At 44.9% G+C, this 20407-nt stretch overlaps 1 protein-coding gene across 1 annotated transcript in view; it reads left to right on the top strand.

Annotated features, from left to right (window-relative positions):
- The window catches only part of TNPO1 (transportin 1), a 123444-nt gene that overhangs the window by 47550 nt on the left and 55487 nt on the right, over positions 1 to 20407 (top strand). Inside the window, exons 8-10 of the mRNA XM_065405982.1 lie at positions 5389 to 5507; positions 17697 to 17757; positions 18209 to 18377. Of these exons, the coding sequence (XP_065262054.1) occupies positions 5389 to 5507; positions 17697 to 17757; positions 18209 to 18377 (349 nt within the window). The remainder of the gene's footprint in view (positions 1 to 5388; positions 5508 to 17696; positions 17758 to 18208; positions 18378 to 20407) is intronic.

The raw sequence follows: 20407 nt of genomic DNA, 5'->3' as shown, positions 1-20407 counted from the left end.
AGGCGCATAAGGACATAATAAAGAGAGGCCAATTGGTGGGCAATGGTTACCTGAAACCATGGCCAAATCTGTGACCGCAGAGGCCATAATGTGCAGAACATTGTGGCTCCAAGTATTGGGTATTCTGAGAGTTGCAGACCACAATTGAGGACTTTTCCTGGGGGCTCAGCTGTTAAGTAAGCAGACAGACTGCTTTGCACTCACTGATGGACTTCAAAGCTACCTTGTGGTGTCCAGAGAGTCACACTTTTTCTGTCCCCAGCCACACCTGAGATGGTGTACAGTCTTATCATCCCGGACAAATGGAGTATCACACCAAAAAAGCACCTAAGATACAACAGTGTTGCCAGCCTTCCTCTTCCTCAGCAACACCCACTGCTCCTTTGACATGACAGGAGATTTGACAAGACTTTGAAAAACCACATCAGACCCAGTCTTGAGAACGCCACCTTTGAAAGCCGCTTCTTCCATTCCACTGGGTGTGGTTTTCCTTGACATGAGGTATTTGAGTGTTCAATGATCGCCCAGGGCTGACCCATCCAGTTCTACTTTACCCCCTTCCCTGTCCCTCTTCAGGGACCCTTCTCAAGAGAGCCTATTACAAAATGTGGAGGTCTTGTTGCTTTGCTTTGTCTTCCTCAGGATTACTGGGGAAGAGGTTGCTTTTTTTTGACATTTCTTCATTCTGAAGAAGGGAAGTGAGGTGGTCTTTGTCCTATCCTAGACCTGATGAGACTGAACAAATACATGCCATCCTCAACATGAAACAATTAACATTTCCTCTTTCTCTAAGCTCAAGACTGGCTCTCAGCTTTCCATTTGCAGGATGTATATTTTCATATATTCAGCCATTCACTGAGCCCACAGAAAGTATCTGCAATTCATAATGGGGCCCAACCATTACCAATACAGGGCTCTGCCCTTTGTACTTTTAATGGCTCCTAAAATATTCTGGCTGGCAATAGTGGTAGTGCATTTAAGGAAACAAGACATCTGTCTACCCATAACTGGATGACTGGCAGATACCAGCATTAGACAAATGGCCTTAAAGAGCCTTCCCTTGTGAACTGTAATAAACCAGTAGCTGAAAGCCCATGCTGTAGCATATATAGGGCAGTTGGACCAAGTATTCCACCATCTGTGCAGTTCTCTTACAACCAAATGAGATTGTTGCATGCAGTTTAGCTGTAGAGCAAAGGTTATTGGTTGAGTTAGCTCTATTACAATGGTTTAGGACTCTTGGCATGGCATATCCTTACCATAACGACACCACATGGCTGTAATTCGTAAAGTCAAAATAACTAAGAATGTGAAAACTGTGTGGTAACTGACCACAAATCCAGTAATTGAACCTGGTGATCCTTCTGAACAAGAAGAGCTCTCAACCATGCTTGTAGCTGTTTCCAATGCTTCACACTGACTCAACAGACATAAGCTTCAGAGTGACAATTCTGGACACACACACACACACACACACACACACACACACACACACACACACACACACACACACACACACACACACACACACACACACACACACACACACACACACACACACACACACACACACACACACACACTTTCTTTGATTCCAGATAGACTGTCTGCCAGAGGACAGGTTCTGATCTCTTCAGTTAGCGGTAAACTACCTACAGGTGGTACATGTGTATCTGGGACTCTTCAGCTATATGTTGGTGAGCAGGTATAAGATGCTGCTTGCCACATTTCCTTATTGGACCTTACAACTGTGGCTGAGGCTCCATATGCTCCTCATCCAGGCATGTGCATCACAGTCCCACTTCAAATTCTACAGTAGCTCAGTTGGTTGCTAGACGTAGTAAACTTGAGAGAGAGGGGCAGAGTTCTCAGCCCCTTCCCAGGGGATGACCCTTGTTACAGACATATTAGGATCTGACTGTGACACCCTCAGAATCAGGGCATGTGAACTCAGGATGACTTGGCCCTCACCTTTGGGACATTCATGTGTATTCATCAGTCTTGCCTGTTTTTTCAGAACTCCACAGTGCAATTCCTGGTGGACATTTTTTTTGGCCAAGTGCTTGATCATCCTCTTTCTGAAAGTCAAGTTCTGGGAATGGTGCCATCAATATGGGGTGACCCCATTGGTGCTCCCCATCTCCCAGGATTCAACTATATAACCTAGCAGGCTTCCTGAGCAGAAATGTGGTAACCACCCACAAATGGTCACTGTTAAAGTCCATCCTAGACCCAGTACTCGTGGAAGTGGGACTCCCACCATAGACTTAGTCACCACAGAGGACAATAAGTATGGATCTCTACCAGACACCTTCCTCCTTCAGTGGTCTTGATGACTTTGATATGCTTTCCCTCCAGTTTCCTTGATCCCCAGAATATTATCCAAGATCAGATGGAACAAGAATTTGATCATGATAGCCCCATACTGGCTGAGACAGTTTTGGCTGTTGGACCTGTTACAAATGTTCAAGAGGCCTTCAATATATCTTCTGGCCAACACAGAGATGAAAATCTCAAACCTCTGTCAGATACTGTACCAAGAGCCACACTTGTTGCACCTGACTGCTTGGGTATTTGCTGACTGAGCAACACTGATGTAGACTGCTCCCTACAAGTTCAGAAAATTTGTATACAAAGCAGGAAACCTTCCACCAGGAAGATGTACATCTCAGAATGACAAAACTTCTCCATGTGGGTAACCTAGAATAGTATTGACCCAATGAAGGTCCTGATACTGAAGGTCTTGGACTATCATGCTCCTGAATCACATGGCATTAGCATTTAACTCCCTTAAGGTTCATCTAGCCACAGTATCTGTCACACTCCAATACAGTTGTACTCTGGTCTTCTGACACCCTGTGACATCAAAATTCCTTCAACGGCCTACTTTCCCTCACTCTGCAGCCAGGGACCTGTCTTCCATGTGGGGCTTTGATGTCATCCTTCTAGAGCCTGTGGAGCTTCTCTTGGGATTGCTGTTGGAATGTGCAGTACGCTACTTTACTTTTCTTGTGGCCATTACCTCAGCATAGAAGTCAATGAGCTCCAAACTCTTATGATCTGGCTGCCTTCACATTGTCCATGTGGAAGAATGTGTGAGAGGAAACCACACCCACCCTAAGTGGAATTCTGAAACCACCTCGACCCAATCCATCACAGTACCAGTCTTCTCTCCTGGCATCAAGTGCTGCTACGTGAAGAAGCTGAATTCTTTGGATGTTTTCAGACCTTGACCTATACCTTTTATGGGACTATATCTTTCAGGTGCTCTCGTCTCCTTTCTGTGACCATATTTGCTGAAACAAAAGGTCATACTATCTCACTGAAGATAATTTCAAAGTGCCTCCACACTAAGTAGTAGTAGATACCCATCTTGTGCCCCTAGAGAACATTTATCCAAATGTGTGGATCCACACATGGGCAATGCTCAAAGGAGAAAATGTGACTTTGCAGAATTGTGAACAGTGAGATGACTTTATGTAGGGTGCTTATTGATAATAGACAGCGGCAACATAAAAATCAAACTTGCATTTGCATCCGAAAGCTATAAAATATGTGACCATCATGATCCCTTCAGGTAGAGGGTTCTATAATTGTGGTCTGGCTGCCAAGGAAGTTCTTGACATGAGTCCTAAGTCTTGTTCTGACTACACTATTACTTCTGTGAAACAGTTTTTCTTGCTGGCCTCAGTTGCAAGTGGTGGTGTGTAATGCCTTCATGTATCTCAGCACAGTAGGGCCAATACGGCTGCTGCAACACCAATTTATTCTATTGCTATGAAATAGTCTTCATTCCCATTCCTTTACAGTGCGTGCGCACGGGCGCACAGCTGTGTCTTGCATTTGAAAATACTTGTTGATATAACCTTGGTAATTTTCTCTGAGGGTTTTTGTTATGTTCTCCACAGAGTCCGATTCACTCCCCAGGCCTTAGTTCTTGAGATGTTCTTTAGGCTACGTAGCTGGCCAGCTAATTCTCTCCTTTCCTTGGCTCCAAACTGGACTCAAGCTCTGGCTCCCTAACCAACTGCCACGTAGCTAAGTGTAGGGAGCATGTACTGTGATCCAAGTAACTCCCACTTGTGGAGAAAACTGGAGAGCAAGAGACAGTGGCAAGGAGAATGAAAACAAAATCTCAGGTACCTGGCTATGGCAAATCAGCAGATGCCTTTTCCTTTTGGAAAAAAATCCAAATTACATAACTGCAGTTGTATTCAGATCCCTGACTGTTCGCATCATCTTAGAGCTGTAGTTTCAAATTGTGTGTAGACCAAGGCAGAGAATGGCATTGGTTTACTCAGCATTCACATTTTGAAGGTTATCATTGCAACTGAAGGGCTAGAAACAGATTTGTTTTAATGAAAGCTCAGATTCTGGAGCGCAGTTCTATGGAAAGAGCATAACATCCATGGCAAGTTCTGTAGCTGTGGAATGCACAGGATGCTCGTGATGTACTCCCTTCTGCTCATGTGTTGGAGGTGGACTGTGGCATGCTGAAGCAATTGGAGGAATTAAAAAAAAAAAAGGCCTTATTCCAGGTATATGGTATGGTAAACCAAGTGGATTTTCTTGTTTTTTCTAAATTGGAACATGGTTTCATGTATAAGGACCAGCATGAAAGGATGCAAAGATTGTAGAACTTAAAGGAGTCTTGAGGGAGAGGTTTGAATGAACCTAGCACTTCTGCATTACAAGTGGTATAGCAATGGTATGAACAGTATGCAAGAAGTGGTGTGTTTTGGCTTAAAGCAATGATTATGGGGTATTAAGTTTTATAGGACCCTCATTGATTTGAGACATGGTCTTTCGAAGCTCTTGCTGGCAATAAGATTATCATTTCCACTATTTATCTTTACTGTATTCACTCTGTTACATACACGTGTTGATTATGGGATTTGATCATACTATTTTAAAAGTATTTCATGCTTCTTAAGATTATGAAAGGAAGTAGGGATTTTAAGGTACTAAAAGTAATATGAAAACACCTGCGTCTATATATTCATGGAGCTGCACCTTCCAGTTGCTGGTGGAGGAGAGATTTCTTTCCCCCCCCACCCCCCCAATGGGGTGGGAGATCGAGCTGTAAAAAAATCTGAAATGTTTTGCTCAAGCCTCAGGTTTAGCAAGCATTGGAAGATGACTGACAAGTGAAGGACTTAACACTGTACATGGCTTAAGAATTTTAAGTACAGGCTACAGTCAAAGTGGCAGTCTGTTGCAGCTGTATATACAATCCAAAAGCACCTTTAAAAAAAAAATTTGATCATTCGTAATGGCAGACTGCAGTTGTAAACTACTAACACATGTAGTCATTTAACTTTGATAGAATTCTAAGTGTCCAAAGGAACCTAAGCGAATAAAGTAATGATTTCTCTCCATATTGTGTAGTACATGCTTCAGAGGACCCAGGACCAAGATGAAAATGTGGCTTTGGAGGCGTGTGAGTTTTGGCTGACTTTGGCTGAGCAGCCAATTTGTAAAGATGTGCTATGTCGGCATCTTACTAAGTAAGTTAACTTTCAAACAAGCAGAGTGAAGCATATTCTACTGAGAAACTAAGGATTGTAAATTAGTCCTCTCGTTCTTGAATTCTGACTTAAATCTGTCCTGTAAAATAGTTTACAAAGTTCTTAGGAGAAATTCCAGATATCATCTGGTGGTTCTAGTTGCTTGTGTTTTTGTGTAGTCTACAAATGATGAATTCAAGTATTGACAGCTGTTTTGCATGTAGAAATGGACATAGTTGGGTGAATAAATGTCCACATGATTGGACATGCCACTGTACAAAGAACAGGGTGTGTTGATTTTAAAACACTTGAGTTTAAAAAAAAAAAAAAGTGTAAATCAGATTGAGGCTCTGCAAAAGCTACTTACAATTTTTATTTCAACTTTAGTGTTTGCTTTTTCTTTAAAAAATAAAATAAAATTATAACTTAGTTCATTTATAAATTTTAAAATGCCACAGCTGGTAGGGTATCTTCTTAGAATCTCACAAAACACAGGTAAAAAACAAAATACTGAAATTTAAGGTTCTGATCTGGCAATTGCTTCAGCAGTATATAATATTCACATGAAGTCCCACTGATTTCCTTAGAGTGAAGCATATGCATAAATGTTGCACGATCAGGGACTAAAATTGTAACTTTATTAAACTTTTCTCCTAGTGGAATGAAACTAGTCACTTCAAAATAAAATTCTTTCAGTGTTAATAGTGAAATATTTACACTTCCAATATATTAATAAAGTAGTTGTGAAATTTTTATACACACAGGGCTAAAATTTTCAAAAAGTTAGGCTTCTAAACCTGTATTTTGGACACCTGAAAATGGGATTTTCAAGAACATCTAAGTGACTTCAGAGCACAAATCCTGATGGAGTATAGCCTGGCTAAAGCTTTTTAAAATTTATTTGTTTACTTTTAATTTTGGAAATTCCATATAAAGGAAGCTTGGTCTAGGCTGCAAATATTGCATAAGCTGTCTTCCTGTCACTTTTTTGGGGGGATGTGAGGGGGGGTTGTTCTTAAACTGATTAGTGAGGCTTGCCTTTTTTCATTATAGATGAGCACTTTAAATGTGAGAATTCTTAGTAGACAGAAAATTTGTTTAAAAAAAAAGAAGACATTTGGCTAAGTATTAGGAAACTAATAAGAAACAAGTCCAAAACATCTACTTTACTTTCTTCCCACTCTATATTCCTAAATTACTAAACAAACTAGCAATGTGTATGTGAACTGACTTTTTTTTAAATGTTAAGGTCTGTTTTAAAAATCCTTTAAATAAGAGTTCTGTTTTAACTCAAGTTTTATCCAATCTGCTAAAGAACATTGGTTTAACTATTGCATTTTGAAGTACTTTTGTTTTTCTTGTCTTCACATCACTTCTATGTTTTTGAGTGTATCTTAAAGTGTTGATGGTTAATACTGACTTTAAAGTTGCAATGCAAATGTAGGATTGATTAAGATAATACATTCAGTAGCTGTAAACAGTGAATACGAAGTTTTTAACTACAAATTTACTTTTAACATTTGGGTCTTCCTTGCAATGTTGTGCACTTCAGCATTTTGTTCAGCAGTTAGTCCTCTTTATAGGGGGAAACTTTGAGAAAATAATTCTATCAGTATTTGAAAATCCTAGAGCTATAATAAAAAGTTAAACAGTGGGCAAGGTTGGTGTACTATTTCCTTAGACAAGCCTAGAAAACTATGTGAAAACTCCGCTAATTCTGTGTCAGTGAAATGAACCAATTGCTGTGGTGTCTAGCACCCTTTCCCACCTTCGCTCCTCAAAGCCTTTTTATTTTTCTGTAAGATTACTTACTATATAGCTTCAGGTACTCATCACCAATATACCATGGTAATGATGCTCAAGAAATGCTGATACATACCTAAACACCAATTTGTTTATGTATTTTTCTGTTAAACTGATTTGGATTTATTTGGGTAGGGGAAGCTATTACCAGCACAATTTTAATTTGTTGTGAAGATGGTGTGCTAATAGGAAGCCTGTATATTAAGGCTGGCATTCATTTTCAGTCACAAAACATATATAGGGACTGATTCTCCCATTGATGCACATTCAATTCACATTGACTTCAACAATAGTCCGATCTAGCGTGTACTATTTTATGGATTGAATTGCTGTCTAGTTGGTTTGATTTTACAACTTACTTGAAGAAACTTACTAGAGAGAAATCCTATCCATACACTTAAAAGGAAATTTTTGTCAAATAAGCATTCATAAAGTTCTTCAAGTGGTGTCACTGTGGGTGCTCCACTTCAGGATCTGTGTGCGCCCGATTGAAGATTTGCCTCAGTAGTATCCGCGGAGCTGGTCCTACGCCCTAGATACCCTTGTGCTCTGATATGAGGGTATGTGGGGTGGGGTGGGACAGACCCACCACTACTCTAGTTCCTCCTTAATGGCCTGTGGCCTGAGATGGCATGTTGTGTTGTCCCTAGCCATGCAGCTTGCTATCTCTTTTGCTCTTATTTTATTTTTCTGTTATTTAACAGTTTGTGCTTTTTGGGGGGTGGGTTCCCCCACTTTTTCCTTGCCTGATCAGGGCCTTTGTTTTTTATCAGGCTGCAATCTGCAGCCTCGAGTAATGGGTTATGCAAAGACATCGGGCTCCAAACCCTATGGCAGGTCTGACAGGTCTCTTCCCCTCAATGACTAACACTCGAGTGGCCTCTGTTTGGGGGAGAGACTTGCATCTTCCAAATGTAAAAGCTGCTTAGGATTTAAAAGTAGATCTAAAAAAATGAAGGGAAGACAGGTTAAAATGCCTGTTGATGGAACATCTCCTTGAGAGCTGTGGGGTCCAAGTCCCATCCTGTACATCAGATTTGGTTGCGCAGAGAGCCTTAGCAGCTGTCACTGCCGCTGCAGTAAGCAAAGACCCTGGGGACTCCTCAGAACTGTCCAGATCATCAAAAAAGAGTTTCCATTTCCTAGGATGGGATAAGAGAGAGGGAAAAGTCACCCTTTTGGTTTGGATTGTGAGAGGCCCCATGTATCAACAAGGGTATTGCTGAGCTCCTATCTCCTCTGGTACCAAAACCCTGGCACTAGCTAGAAAGCCACCCCACATACCTAGAAGCCATCTGTTAAGCTACAGCAGTACCTAAGTTAGTACCAGACCCAATGTTTCCAAAGCACAAGGACTCTTAAGGTTAAGCAGAAAGTCATCAGCCACATCATCTGCGGGCAGCAATGAAGGCACACAGATTGTGCTTTGGTTCCATTTCCAGGACCACCCAGCGTTCTAACTCCTGAAGATTATCTTGAGTCCCTAGTACTATCCAGGCTCCTTTTCCACAAGGATCTTTGGATCCTGGAAGAACCTGAGCCTATATTGCACAGGGGAACGAGCAGGGAATATCACTTGGTATTAACTTGCTTCCTGTTGGTCTCCATCCCTCAAGGAGCACCCTGAGGAAGAAACGCCTTGGAGGATATAAACTCGGCAAACCCGGCAAGGAGATCCTTGGGATCCTGCCCCCTTCCCTTATGCCCCACCTCAATGGACTAATTGAGGCAGGAGCTACAATCCCTCCTGACACTGGGGGTGATCAAACCTGTTCCATTGGACTTTGTTGAGAAAGGGTTCTATTTCCGATACTTCCTCATCCATGAGAGAAACAGAGGATGGAGACCAATTCTGGCCTTCAGAACTCTGAACACCTTCATCCACTGTCAATGATTGAAATGGTAACCGTAGCAGTGATAAATCCCTCTTTCACCCAAGAGATTGGTTTGTCTCCCTTGACCTTCAGGATGCTATTTTTCATATAGCCATGTACCCTTTTCACAGGCACTTTTTATATTTTGGGGTGTGTAAGGACTGCTATCAGTATCACGCCCTACTCTTCGGCCTCTCCACTGCTCCAAGGTCTTTACCAAAGTCCTCTCGGCTGTTGCAGCCCATCTTCATCAGATGGGAATAATAGTCTTTTCCTACCTGGACGATTGACCTGAAAGTTGCTTATTTCTCAAGGTACTGACTGCAACCAGCAAGGCCCTATCTCATGTTCTGCTCCTTTGGCTCTGCCTCAATGTGGAAAAGTCTGCACTCACCCACTCAATGTATAGATTTCATCGGAGCCACTTTGGACTGCCTCACTGCCAGTGCATACTTCCCACGTACTGGTTTGCCACAACGTCCAGCTTTGTTTCAGAATACAATAGTCTTCAAACCACAGCAAGGGCTTGCCTGCAACTTCTGAGCCATATGGCAGCATATGTGTTGATGGCACCCTTGGCAAGAATACATTCTCAGTGTCTCTAAGCCTGCCTGAGAACCTGTCTACACCCCTAATAAACACAGTCCATCCAAGTAGGTGTCCATATCTCGAAGAGTCTCAATTCTCTAAAGTGGTGGCAGGATCTTCCAAAGGTATGCATGAGAGTTCTGTTCTTGTAGCCTCTTCTCACAAGGATCATCACTACAGATGCTATCCTGATAATTTCTGAAAGTGTGCTGCAGCCTAACAGCACAGGGCAGATGAACAGTTCATGATGCTTGCTGGTTCTTCCTACCCTACATTAGGGGCCACCCAGTCAGAATAATATATTGCTGCTCTGTTGTCCAGCATTATATCGACAAGGAGGTGCGAGATCCCAGATTTATGCACTGAATCCGTAAGATCAAGGAATTGGTGTTATCACACCACATACTGATCTCATTGGTTTATCTGCCAGGATTTCAAAACACAGTGGTGGACTCTTGCCTCAACTAGTGGGAGCTGAACAACAAAGTATTCCAAAGGATATGTCTTTCCTGGGGTCATTCGAAGATGGATCTCTTTAGCGCACTATCTGATGCAATGTTCAAGGGGAGGGCATGGCTGCAACTTGACAGGAAATGCCCTGGTCATCTCTTGGCCTCGTGTATTACGTATGCTTTATCCCCTGAAGCCTTTGTTGCTCAAGGGCCCAAACAAATAGAAACAGGAGAAATTAGTAACCATTCTCATAGCACCATCATGGCTGAAACAGGTGTGGTTCCCAGAGCTGATTTGTATGTATTGACTGGCAGTGGATCTCTTCACACAGGAGTCAGGATCACCCAACTTAACCTATCTGTGCTTCATCTCAAGACTTGGCTGTTAAATGGCTCTCTGGTACAGAACAAAACTGCTTCCTGGAGGTACAAACAGTACTGCATAACGTTAGAAAACCCATGGAAAGGAAAACTGTACCTGCTGAAGTGGTGCAGCCACTAATCTCTACCTCCTCTTAAGTCCTGCCTGACACACTTGATAAATTTAAAAACCACAGGATTATTGTTGAGCTCAATTAAGGTTCTTCTTTGAGTGCTTGCTCATGTCGATTCCATTCTAGATGTGTGCGCGCCCACGTGCGCAGCCATCAGATTTTTGCCTTAGTGGTACCTGTAGGGCCAGCTGTGGCACCCTCTAAAATGCCACGGTATATCAGGCACTGCCGGCTCACGCCCTCTTAGTTCCTTCTTAACCCCCGTGGTGTCAAGTTGGAGCGCCTCTCTTGCTTGACGAGAGCTAGTGGTTTTCTTCCCTTGGACTTCGTGCCTTCAGGCCTCTTGTACATTCTTGATAGTGTTAAATAGTTAAGTGTGTGTGTTAATAGTTAGGGTTCCAGTGGGGACTTTGTACCAGAGCAGGGCATGCTCCAGGCTCCTGGGTTTAAGCCGTGCTTGGACTCCAGCAGGCCTATGCGTGTGAGTGACCCCCATAAGTGCTGCCTTAAGTGCTTGGGGGAGTCACGCATGAAGGAGCGTTGCCGGATCTGCAAGAACTTTTGGCCCTGCACCCAAAAAGAGAAGGATATTTGCCTCAGGGTTCTCCTGATGGAGTCCGCCCTCCGCCCTACTTCTGCCCCTTCTATGCAGGCCGCACCGAGCGCCTCGGCCTCCGTGCGCAGTGCGCCGCCGGCACCGGCCTCTTCCAGACACAGTTCGCCGTCACTGAAAAAGAGAGCTAAGAAGCGCTGTCCTCCATCCCGCCCACCTCAAAATGGGCCAAGAAAAAATACTTTGTGCTGGCCAAAAGTTTCAAGTACCTTTATACTCACCCACACCCGGGCTCGCTGGTTGTGTCTGTGGCCAATGAAACAGACAAGCAGGTCCCCACTGCCTCTGCTCCCAAGAATAAAGAAGCCAAAAAGCTCTACTTGGCAGGAAAACTTACTCAACAGCTAGCCTCCAATTCCAGGTGGCGAATCCTCAGGCCTTGCTGGGCTGATATAATTTTAATCTTTGGGACACTCTTCAAAAGTTCCAGGATTCTTTTCCTTGGGGTCAGGCTCAGGAGTTTGGCACCCTGGTAGAGGAAGGTACCATGGCAGCCAGATGTTCCCTGCAAATGGCATGGCACTTGGCAGCGAGGGTGGTCACATTGGCTGTAGTCATGCAACGCAGCTCCTGGCTCCAGACGGCGGGCCTCTCCCAGGAGGTTCAGGACCTCCCCTTTGACGGAGTTGGGTTCTTCTCTGATCAGATGGACGCCAGGCTACACAGGTTGAAGGACACTAAGGCTACCCTTTGCTCATTGGGCACGCATACTTCGCAGTATGCCAGAAAGCTTTTCTGGCCTCTGTCGCCATCGAGGCCTTCGCAAGCCCAGCAGGGATCTACAAGGAGAAGGGACACTGGGTTTAGCCGTCACCGCCCTTCTTCCTCTTGCTCCCCAGCCCGGGCCCACAGCGATGGTTTTGAGGGTGTGCTCGAGAGCAACGCTCCAGTCATCTGGCTGGATCCTGCTCATCCTTTCCTCAACTGTCTTTCTCAATACCGCTCGGCCTGGTCACAGGTTACCATGTTGGACCACTGGGTCCAGGACATAGTAGCTCAAGGCTATACCCTGCAGTTTGTGGATACCCCTCCTTCCTGCCCCCCTGCTTTCCCGTCCCTCTTCAGGGACCCCTCTCACGAGCATCTCCTGGTTCAGGAGGTCGACAAGCTACTGCAATTGGGGACTGTGGAAGCAGTTCCTCAGGACATGGAAGGCAGAGGATTCTGACCTCCATTATCCCCTCTCTGGATCCACGGGACTGGTATGCTGCTCTTGACTTAAAGGACGCTTACTTCCATGTCTCCATATTCCCAGGACACAGACATTTCCTGCGTTTCATAGTGGCCAGGTGCCACTTCCAGTTCATGGCACTACCCTTTGGCCTGTCCTCGGCCCCTAGGGTGTTCACAAAATGCATGGTGCCAGTAGCGGCTTACCTCAGACATCAGGATGGGGGGAAGGGGGATCCCAGATCTTTCTGTATCTCGACGACTGGATCATCAAGGGCAGGTCTCTGGAGCAGGTGCAAAGAAGCCTCGATCAGGTGTGCTAAAGCTGCAGCGACCTGGGCTTGTTAATAAACATAGAAAAGTCCACATAAACTCTATGCACTGGACCAGCATTAATCGGAGTGGTTCTCGACTCCATGCGAGCCAGGGCCTTTCTTTTGGAAGCACGCTTTCAGGCCCTGTCATATCTCATTGCCCACATGAGGCATCCGATCACCATGGCTCACAGATGGCTGCAGCTGATGGGCCACATGGCAGCATGCATGTACGTGGTCAGTCACGCCCGGCTTCATCCGCAACCCCTGCAGACATAGTTGGCAATAGTCTATGTTCCCAGCAGGCACCCCCTGGACTGACTGGTCACGGTACCGAGCCATGGATTGGTGGCTAGACCCCCAAGTCAGTGCTGCAGGGAGTTCCCTTTGTGTCCCCGTTACCATTGCTCACCGTGGTCTCGGACATGTCGGACCTGGGCTGGGGGGCACACCTGGGCAAGCTCAACACCCAGGGCCGCTGGCTGCAGCACGATCTAGCCCTTCTTATCAACGTCAGGGAGCTCAAGGTGTTGCACCTGGCCTGTCAGGCGTTCTTGCCCCACCTGAAAGGCAAGGCGTTGCAGGTCCTCGTGGACAATATGGCCACAATGTATTACATCAGCAGGCAGGGCGGCGCCAGGTTGTCGGCCCTATGTCGGGAGGCGCTCAGCCTCTGGGATTTTTGCATGTGGCATTCCATCCATCTGATAGCCACCCACCTACCCGGAACCAAGAATGTCCTGGCAGATCACCTCATCCGGACCGTCTCATTTTGCCACGAATGGTCCCTCCGTCCGGAGGTGGTCAGCCTGATCTTCCGAAGGTGGGGGACTCCCCAAGTGGACCTGTTTGTGTCCAGATGGAAGAAGTGCCACGTATTCTGTTCCCTGCACGGCAGAGACAAGGGATCCCTGTCGGACGCCTTCCTGATTCCGTGGTCAGGAACGCTGATGTATGCCTTTCCGCTGGTACCACGTATCCACATGGTCCTGCTAAAAGCAAAGCAAGACAAAGCGTCTGTCATCCTCATAGCCCCGGTGTGGCTTCAACAGCACTGGTTCAGCATGCTGCTGAGTCTTTCGGTGGCTGACCCGTGCAGTTACCTCTCCGGACAGATCTGGTGTCCCAGAACTACGGCAACCTGCTGCACCCGAACCTGGCATTGCTGCACCTGACAGCATGGCTAAGTACAGATGAGCGGGAGTGCTTAGCTGCGGTCCAACAGGTCCTGCTGGGTAGCAGGAAGCCTTCCACCAGGGCTACCTGTGTGGCAAAGTGGAAGTACTTCACACGTTGGGCCTCGGACAAGCACATTCGTCCAGAGGAAGCCTCACTGCAGGACATCCTGGACTATTTTTTGCATCTTAAGCTCCAGGGCTTGCCGTTGTCTTTGGTCAAGGTACACCTGGCAGCCATTTCGGCAGGTGGATTTTCGCCCATCCCATGACGGTGCAGTTCCTGAAAGGTCTAGGATGCCTGTACCCACACATCAGCGACCTGGTCCCCTCTCTCCCCCCCCCCCCCTCGTGGGACCTGAATCTTGTGCTTTTGAAGCTCATGAGCCCCTCCTCCGAACCCTTAGCTTCCTGCTGCCTTCTGCTTCTCTCCTGGAAGGTGTCATTGGTTGCTATAACTTCGGCCTGGTGGGTGTCCGAGATCAGGGTGCTGATGTCGGAGCTGCCTTATATGATCTTCTACAAGGACAAGGTACAGCTGTGTCCGCACCTGGCTTTTCTGTCCAAGGTCATTTACCAGTTCCACACTGGCCAAGACGTTTACTTACCGGTCCTCTGTCCGAAGCCTCATGCATCAGATGAGGAGTGCATGTTGTGTACTCTGGACATCAAACGGGCATTGACCGTCTACATTGACAGAACACGGCCGTTCTGTAAGTCAACACAGTTGTTGGTTGCTGTTGCAGACCGGATGAAGGGTTGCCCGGTGTCAGCCCAGAGAATCTCATCTTGGATCACTGCCTGCATCCGCTATTGCTACGAGCTGGCGAAGGTTCCCCTGCTGGTAATCATGATGGCTCATTCTACTAGAGCACAGACGTCTTTGGCGGCCTTCCTGGCGCAGGTGCCAATCCAAGAAATTTGTCGGGCCACCACTTGCTCGTCCCTTCATAGGTTCGCGTTGCACTTTGCGCTGACCCAGCAGGCTCGAGATGATGCTGGCTTTGGCAGAGCTGTGCTACAAGCTGCATGACGGTGAACTCCGAGCCCATCTCCATTGGTACTACTTGTGAGTCACCTAGAATGGAATCAACATGAGCAAGGACTCGAAGAAAAACAGTTACTTTTCGTAACTGTTCTTCGAGATGTTGCTCGTGTCCATTGTATTACCCGCTCTCCTGCCCCTCTTGTTGGAGTTGTCTGCAAGAAGGAACTGAGAGGACGTAGGCCGGCAGCGCCTGATGTAGTGCGGCACTCTAAAGGGCTCCACAGCCGGCCCTACATGTACCGCCAAGGCAAAAATCTCTGGCTGTGCACGTGGGTGCACGCACACCTAGAATGGAACGGACCTGAGTAGCACATCTCGAAGAACAGTTACGAAAGGTAGGTAACTGTTTTTTCACCTAGCTGCCATCACAGTCGTTTATCTACTGCCCTTTTCTGGGGTGGGATGTGGCAGGGCTGCGAGGCCTCCAGCAGGGGGCCTCTGGACCTAGTCCACCCCATCACAAGGCCCGCTTGGGTTTTTCTCTGAGAGAAGAGCAGCAAAATGTATTCAAAAGTGATTGAGAGTGGCCAAAAGTGGAGGACATACAAATTCTTCATATTCTAGTGCCTGAAATACGAAACATGCATAGCCAGAAAAAATGTACTCCACCCCACAGTACTGCTAAGTTTCCACTGATGCATTGGCAATTGGTTATATGTAATTGTACACATTTCGGCAAACAGATCCAGACGTCTGTATGAGGTTTACTAAAGGTTTTTTTCAACCTGTTTCCTCTTGTCAAATTGAGGTATGTTATATGGATGTACAACTTAGTCCACAATGCTCTGAAGAAAGCCACATTTGAACCTGTAGGAAACTTTTCCTTCCTTCATTTGTCCCTCAATATCTCATTCTTGGTAGCCGACATCTCAGCCAGGAGTGTAGGGGAACTATGACTCTTATGGCTGACCCACCATACACAGTATTCTATCTCAATAATGTGACACTATATATCTACACCCTCAGTTCCTACCTTAATCAGGAAATTCACCTGCTGGCATTTATCCCAAGCCTCACTTTTCAAAAGGAGCAGTGAGCCTCCCATACACGGGACATAAGAACAGTTCTCAACTCTTTACCTTGACAGAACTAAATCCTATATGACTCCTCCAAGGCTTTTTTGTCCTGATTGCAAAATGAATGAAAGGGCATCTGATTTCTGCCAAAGACTGGAAGTCCATCGTAACCTATTTTAAAGCTTCAGGTATTCACCCCTGAACTAGGATGATTGCCTATTCCACCAGGGCCCAGTCTACCTCTGTAGCCCTACTGAAAAGCACACCTGTCTCAGATATACACAAAGCAGCCACCTAGTCTTGGGTAGGCACACTTTCCCAGCACTGTGCTATCATTCCTGCTTCTGGAGCTGATGAGGCTTTTGTTGGTGCTGAGCTACTGTCCATACTGAATCTGTCTCTTCAGCACCATCCTCTGTAATGGAGATGCTGCTCCACAGTCTCTTGAAGTGGAGCACTCAAAGGAACACTACTTGTACAGTAACTGGAGTGCTTTGAGATGTGTGTCCCTTTATGGGTGCTCCTCTACCTGCCCTCCTGCCTCAGTCTTCTCTCTGGACTTCTGCGGTTGAGAAGGAACTGGAGTGGTGCAGGAGTGCCTAGAGTGCAGTTGCAGACCTGTGGACAGTACTGATAAACATGTCTGATTAAGAGTGCATGGGGATGCAAACATCCTGAAGTAGAGCACTTACAGGGACACCATTCTCGAGCTAAGTTAAGTAACCTTTCCGTTAATTGTGACAATAGTTCTGAAACAGTTTCACACTTGATTAGGATTGCAGTAAAGCTGCACTAATAAGGAAAGAGGAATGGAAGAGACCAGTATAGATTAGTAGGTGGTTTTATAGTCTGTGCCAGGCAGGGCAAATGCAGGTGATGTTATGCACACCCCAGGCCAATTAGGGATCTTTGTGTCATATTCTTAACAGTAGTGAAGCTGGGCCCAAATCTTGAGCTAGGATCATTAAAACTATCTCTGCAGAGCCATGTTCTCATTGTGAAGCTCATGTTTTTTTGGTGGGTACAGTGGGTTGGGTTAGTGAGGTGGTGGTTTTGCTTTCATTTTGGAAAGATCTGTGGGAGAGTCGGAGGAGTGGAGTGACTAACATGTTGAGTGGTTATATGAGTAGGGACAGCAAGATGGTTGGGACAAGTGGGTGCCACCTTAGTACTTTTCCATCTGTCCGAAGGGTTAGGTGAAACAATGTGTACAGCACGTGATGGGAGCTTGAGAGTCCCTGGACTACCCAGAAGCACTCCGGAGCATTAATTTTATAATGTTGAAAATGTTCCAACTTTCACTTAAGACCTGATTTTATCGAATGTATAACATGATTAAAACGAAATTGTTAGATTTTCCTCAATTATTCAATACCATTAACTTCACTTAAATTAGAAATTTTGTAACATAGAGTCAAACTTTTATAAGTCAGAAACTTCAAAGCCAGATGCCTGTACTTCTCAAAATCAGACCACTTTTTTTATTTAGGAGCTTAACTTTAGGGGTAGGTTTGAAAAATTTAGCCTATTGATCAATATAAACCAGTTTCTAAAAACAAAATTTGGCTCAGGAAATTGAAAATTGACAGTTGTCTGAATTATGCATTTTTTAACATATACATATTAAAACCTTTCTTTGTAGGTTGATACCTGTGTTAGTAAATGGTATGAAGTACTCAGAAATAGATATTATTCTGCTGAAGGTGAGCAACAATTTCACTTTACTTCTCAAAGCATGTATTCATTTGATTATTCACTTCTAAATTACTGTGCTAGGGCAGATTCTACCTAGCAGAAATAGCTTGTACAGTATGGAATATAGTTAAGTTGCTCTCATTAATCCATTCTACCACAGAATTAGAATTATTACTGCACTATATAAAGGATTTCTCTACCTTTTCTGTTTCCTCCTTCCCTCTCCGTTCATCTTTCTGGAAGAATGCTAGACAAGAATGCAGGAATAATTAGTGGCTCTTTTGGTCAGGTGGCCAGCCCTGAGGTGGCTATGAATCTGAAGAAGTTGTCATAGTTTTCCCGAACATATTACTCACTATATTTGTTCTTTTTATAGTATCTTGGGCAAGATGGCTGTACTGTTTCATAATCTGATGGTATAATAACTTGTGAGCATGCTTAATGTTTCACTTTTAACAGGGGGATGTTGAAGAAGATGAAGCTATTCCAGATAGTGAACAGGACATAAGGCCTCGTTTTCATCGTTCACGGACAGTGGCTCAGCAGCATGAAGAAGATGGTATTGAGGAAGATGATGACGATGATGATGAGCTTGACGATGATGATACTATTTCTGACTGGAATTTAAGTAAGTCAAACAACTGTGTTAGGTAGTGTAAAATCTACAGCTCATGTAATTCAGAATCTTCCTTTTCTGACTCCTTGTGTGTTTTAGTGCATTGAACAGAAGTGCTGAGATTTTTAATTTTGGGATAGCTCTGTTCACATTCCTGCAATCCTTTGATTGCTTGGCACTTTCTGTTGCTTAAAAAGAATCTCTGCTGTGTAGCTCAATACACTAGTTACAAACATGTGAATGTTTACCTCAATTGGTCAGTATGGCAAATGGATCTATTGGCTGTTTCTGCTCAGATTATTGAAGACTTTCCAGATTTACCTTTCTCTTCACTTAGTGGAAAACAAGTGGAATTTAAGTTCCAGAAAGTCTTACAACACCACAAACCATGGCTGATCTGCCGAATGTGACTGGGTATTAAGTAACTTTTTAGTGCTTTAATCTTTTATATTTAAGGCCCTGAGAAAAGCACAGATTTTTAAATTCTCCAGTAGTGTCAGGGGTAAATGTGTGTTGAGGGGATATGCATACTGCAGAGTCCCCCACCTCCCAAACAGCTGTGAATTTTTCCATCAGCAGGACTTCTGCCTCTCTTCTGAGGTGCTGGGTGGTTAGGATGAGATCAGCCCAGTTATCACATGGAATTGGGGTGGAGGATGGGCTGGGGGTGTATGTCTTGCTGATGGACAGGGTAACAAAAGCCACCTGGATGAACAGCAAGAGCCAGCTCCGCAAATAGATGAATCATTTGGTGTCAGCCGGCCTGGTCCCAGGGCAGGGATCAGGTCCCCAGCTCCAGTCCAGGCTGGTTTTACTGCTTCTTCTCTGGCTGGCAGGGGGGAAAGGGGGCAGTGCTGAAGCGACTAGAAGCCTCAGCCCACCCCACAGCGGCCATACCTCTTGGACCAGCGCAGGAGCTGGTCCAAGAGGTAACTATAGCGGGACCGCTTGGAAATAGTGACCATAATACAATAGCATTCAACATCCCTGTGGTGGGAAGAACACCTCAACTGCCCAACCCTGTGGCCTTTAATTTCAAAAGGGGGAACTATACAAAAATGAGGGGGTTAGTTAGACAAAAGTTAAAAGGTTCAGGGACTAAAGTGAAATCCCTGCAAGTTGCGTGGGCCCTTTTTAAAGACACCATAATAGAGGCTCAACTTCAATGTATACCCCAAATTAAGAAAAACAGTAAAAGAACTAAAAAAGAGCCACCGTGGCTTAACAACCATGTAAAAAGCGGTGAGAGATAAAAAGACTTCCTTTAAAAAGTGGAAGTCAAATCCTAGTGAGGCAAATAGAAAGGAGCACAAACACTGCCAACTTAAGTGCAAGAGTGTAATAAGAAAAGCCAAAGAGGAGTTTGAAGAACGGCTAGCCAAAAACTCCAAAGGTAATAACAAAATGTTTTTTAAGTACATCAGAAGCAGGAAGCCTGCTAAACAACCAGTGGGGCCCCTTGACGATGAAAATACAAAAGGAGCGCTTAAAGATGATAAAGTCATTGCGGAGAAACTAAATGGATTCTTTGCTTCAGTCTTCACGGCTGAGGATGTTAGGGAGATTCCCAAACCTGAGCTGGCTTTTGTAGGTGACAAATCTGAGGAACTGTCACAGATTGAAGTATCACTAGAGGAGGTTTTGGAATTAATTGATAAACTCAACATTAACAAGTCACCGGGACCAGATGGCATTCACCCAAGAGTTCTGAAAGAACTCAAATGTGAAGTTGCGGAACTATTAACTAAGGTTTGTAACCTGTCCTTTAAATCGGCTTCGGTACCCAATGACTGGAAGTTAGCTAATGTAACGCCAATATTTAAAAAGGGCTCTAGGGGTGATCCCGGCAATTACAGACCGGTAAGTCTAACGTCGGTACCGGGCAAATTAGTTGAAACAATAGTAAAGAACAAAATTGTCAGACACATAGAAAAACATAAACTCTTGAGCAATAGTCAACATGGTTTCTGTAAAGGGAAATCGTGTCTTACTAATCTATTAGAGTTCTTTGAAGGGGTCAACAAACGTGGACAAGGGGGATC

Source organism: Emys orbicularis, chromosome 6 (genome assembly GCF_028017835.1).
Source record: "Emys orbicularis isolate rEmyOrb1 chromosome 6, rEmyOrb1.hap1, whole genome shotgun sequence".
Classification (NCBI taxonomy): Eukaryota; Metazoa; Chordata; order Testudines; family Emydidae; genus Emys; species Emys orbicularis.
This window is presented reverse-complemented; position numbering and strand designations above follow the sequence as displayed.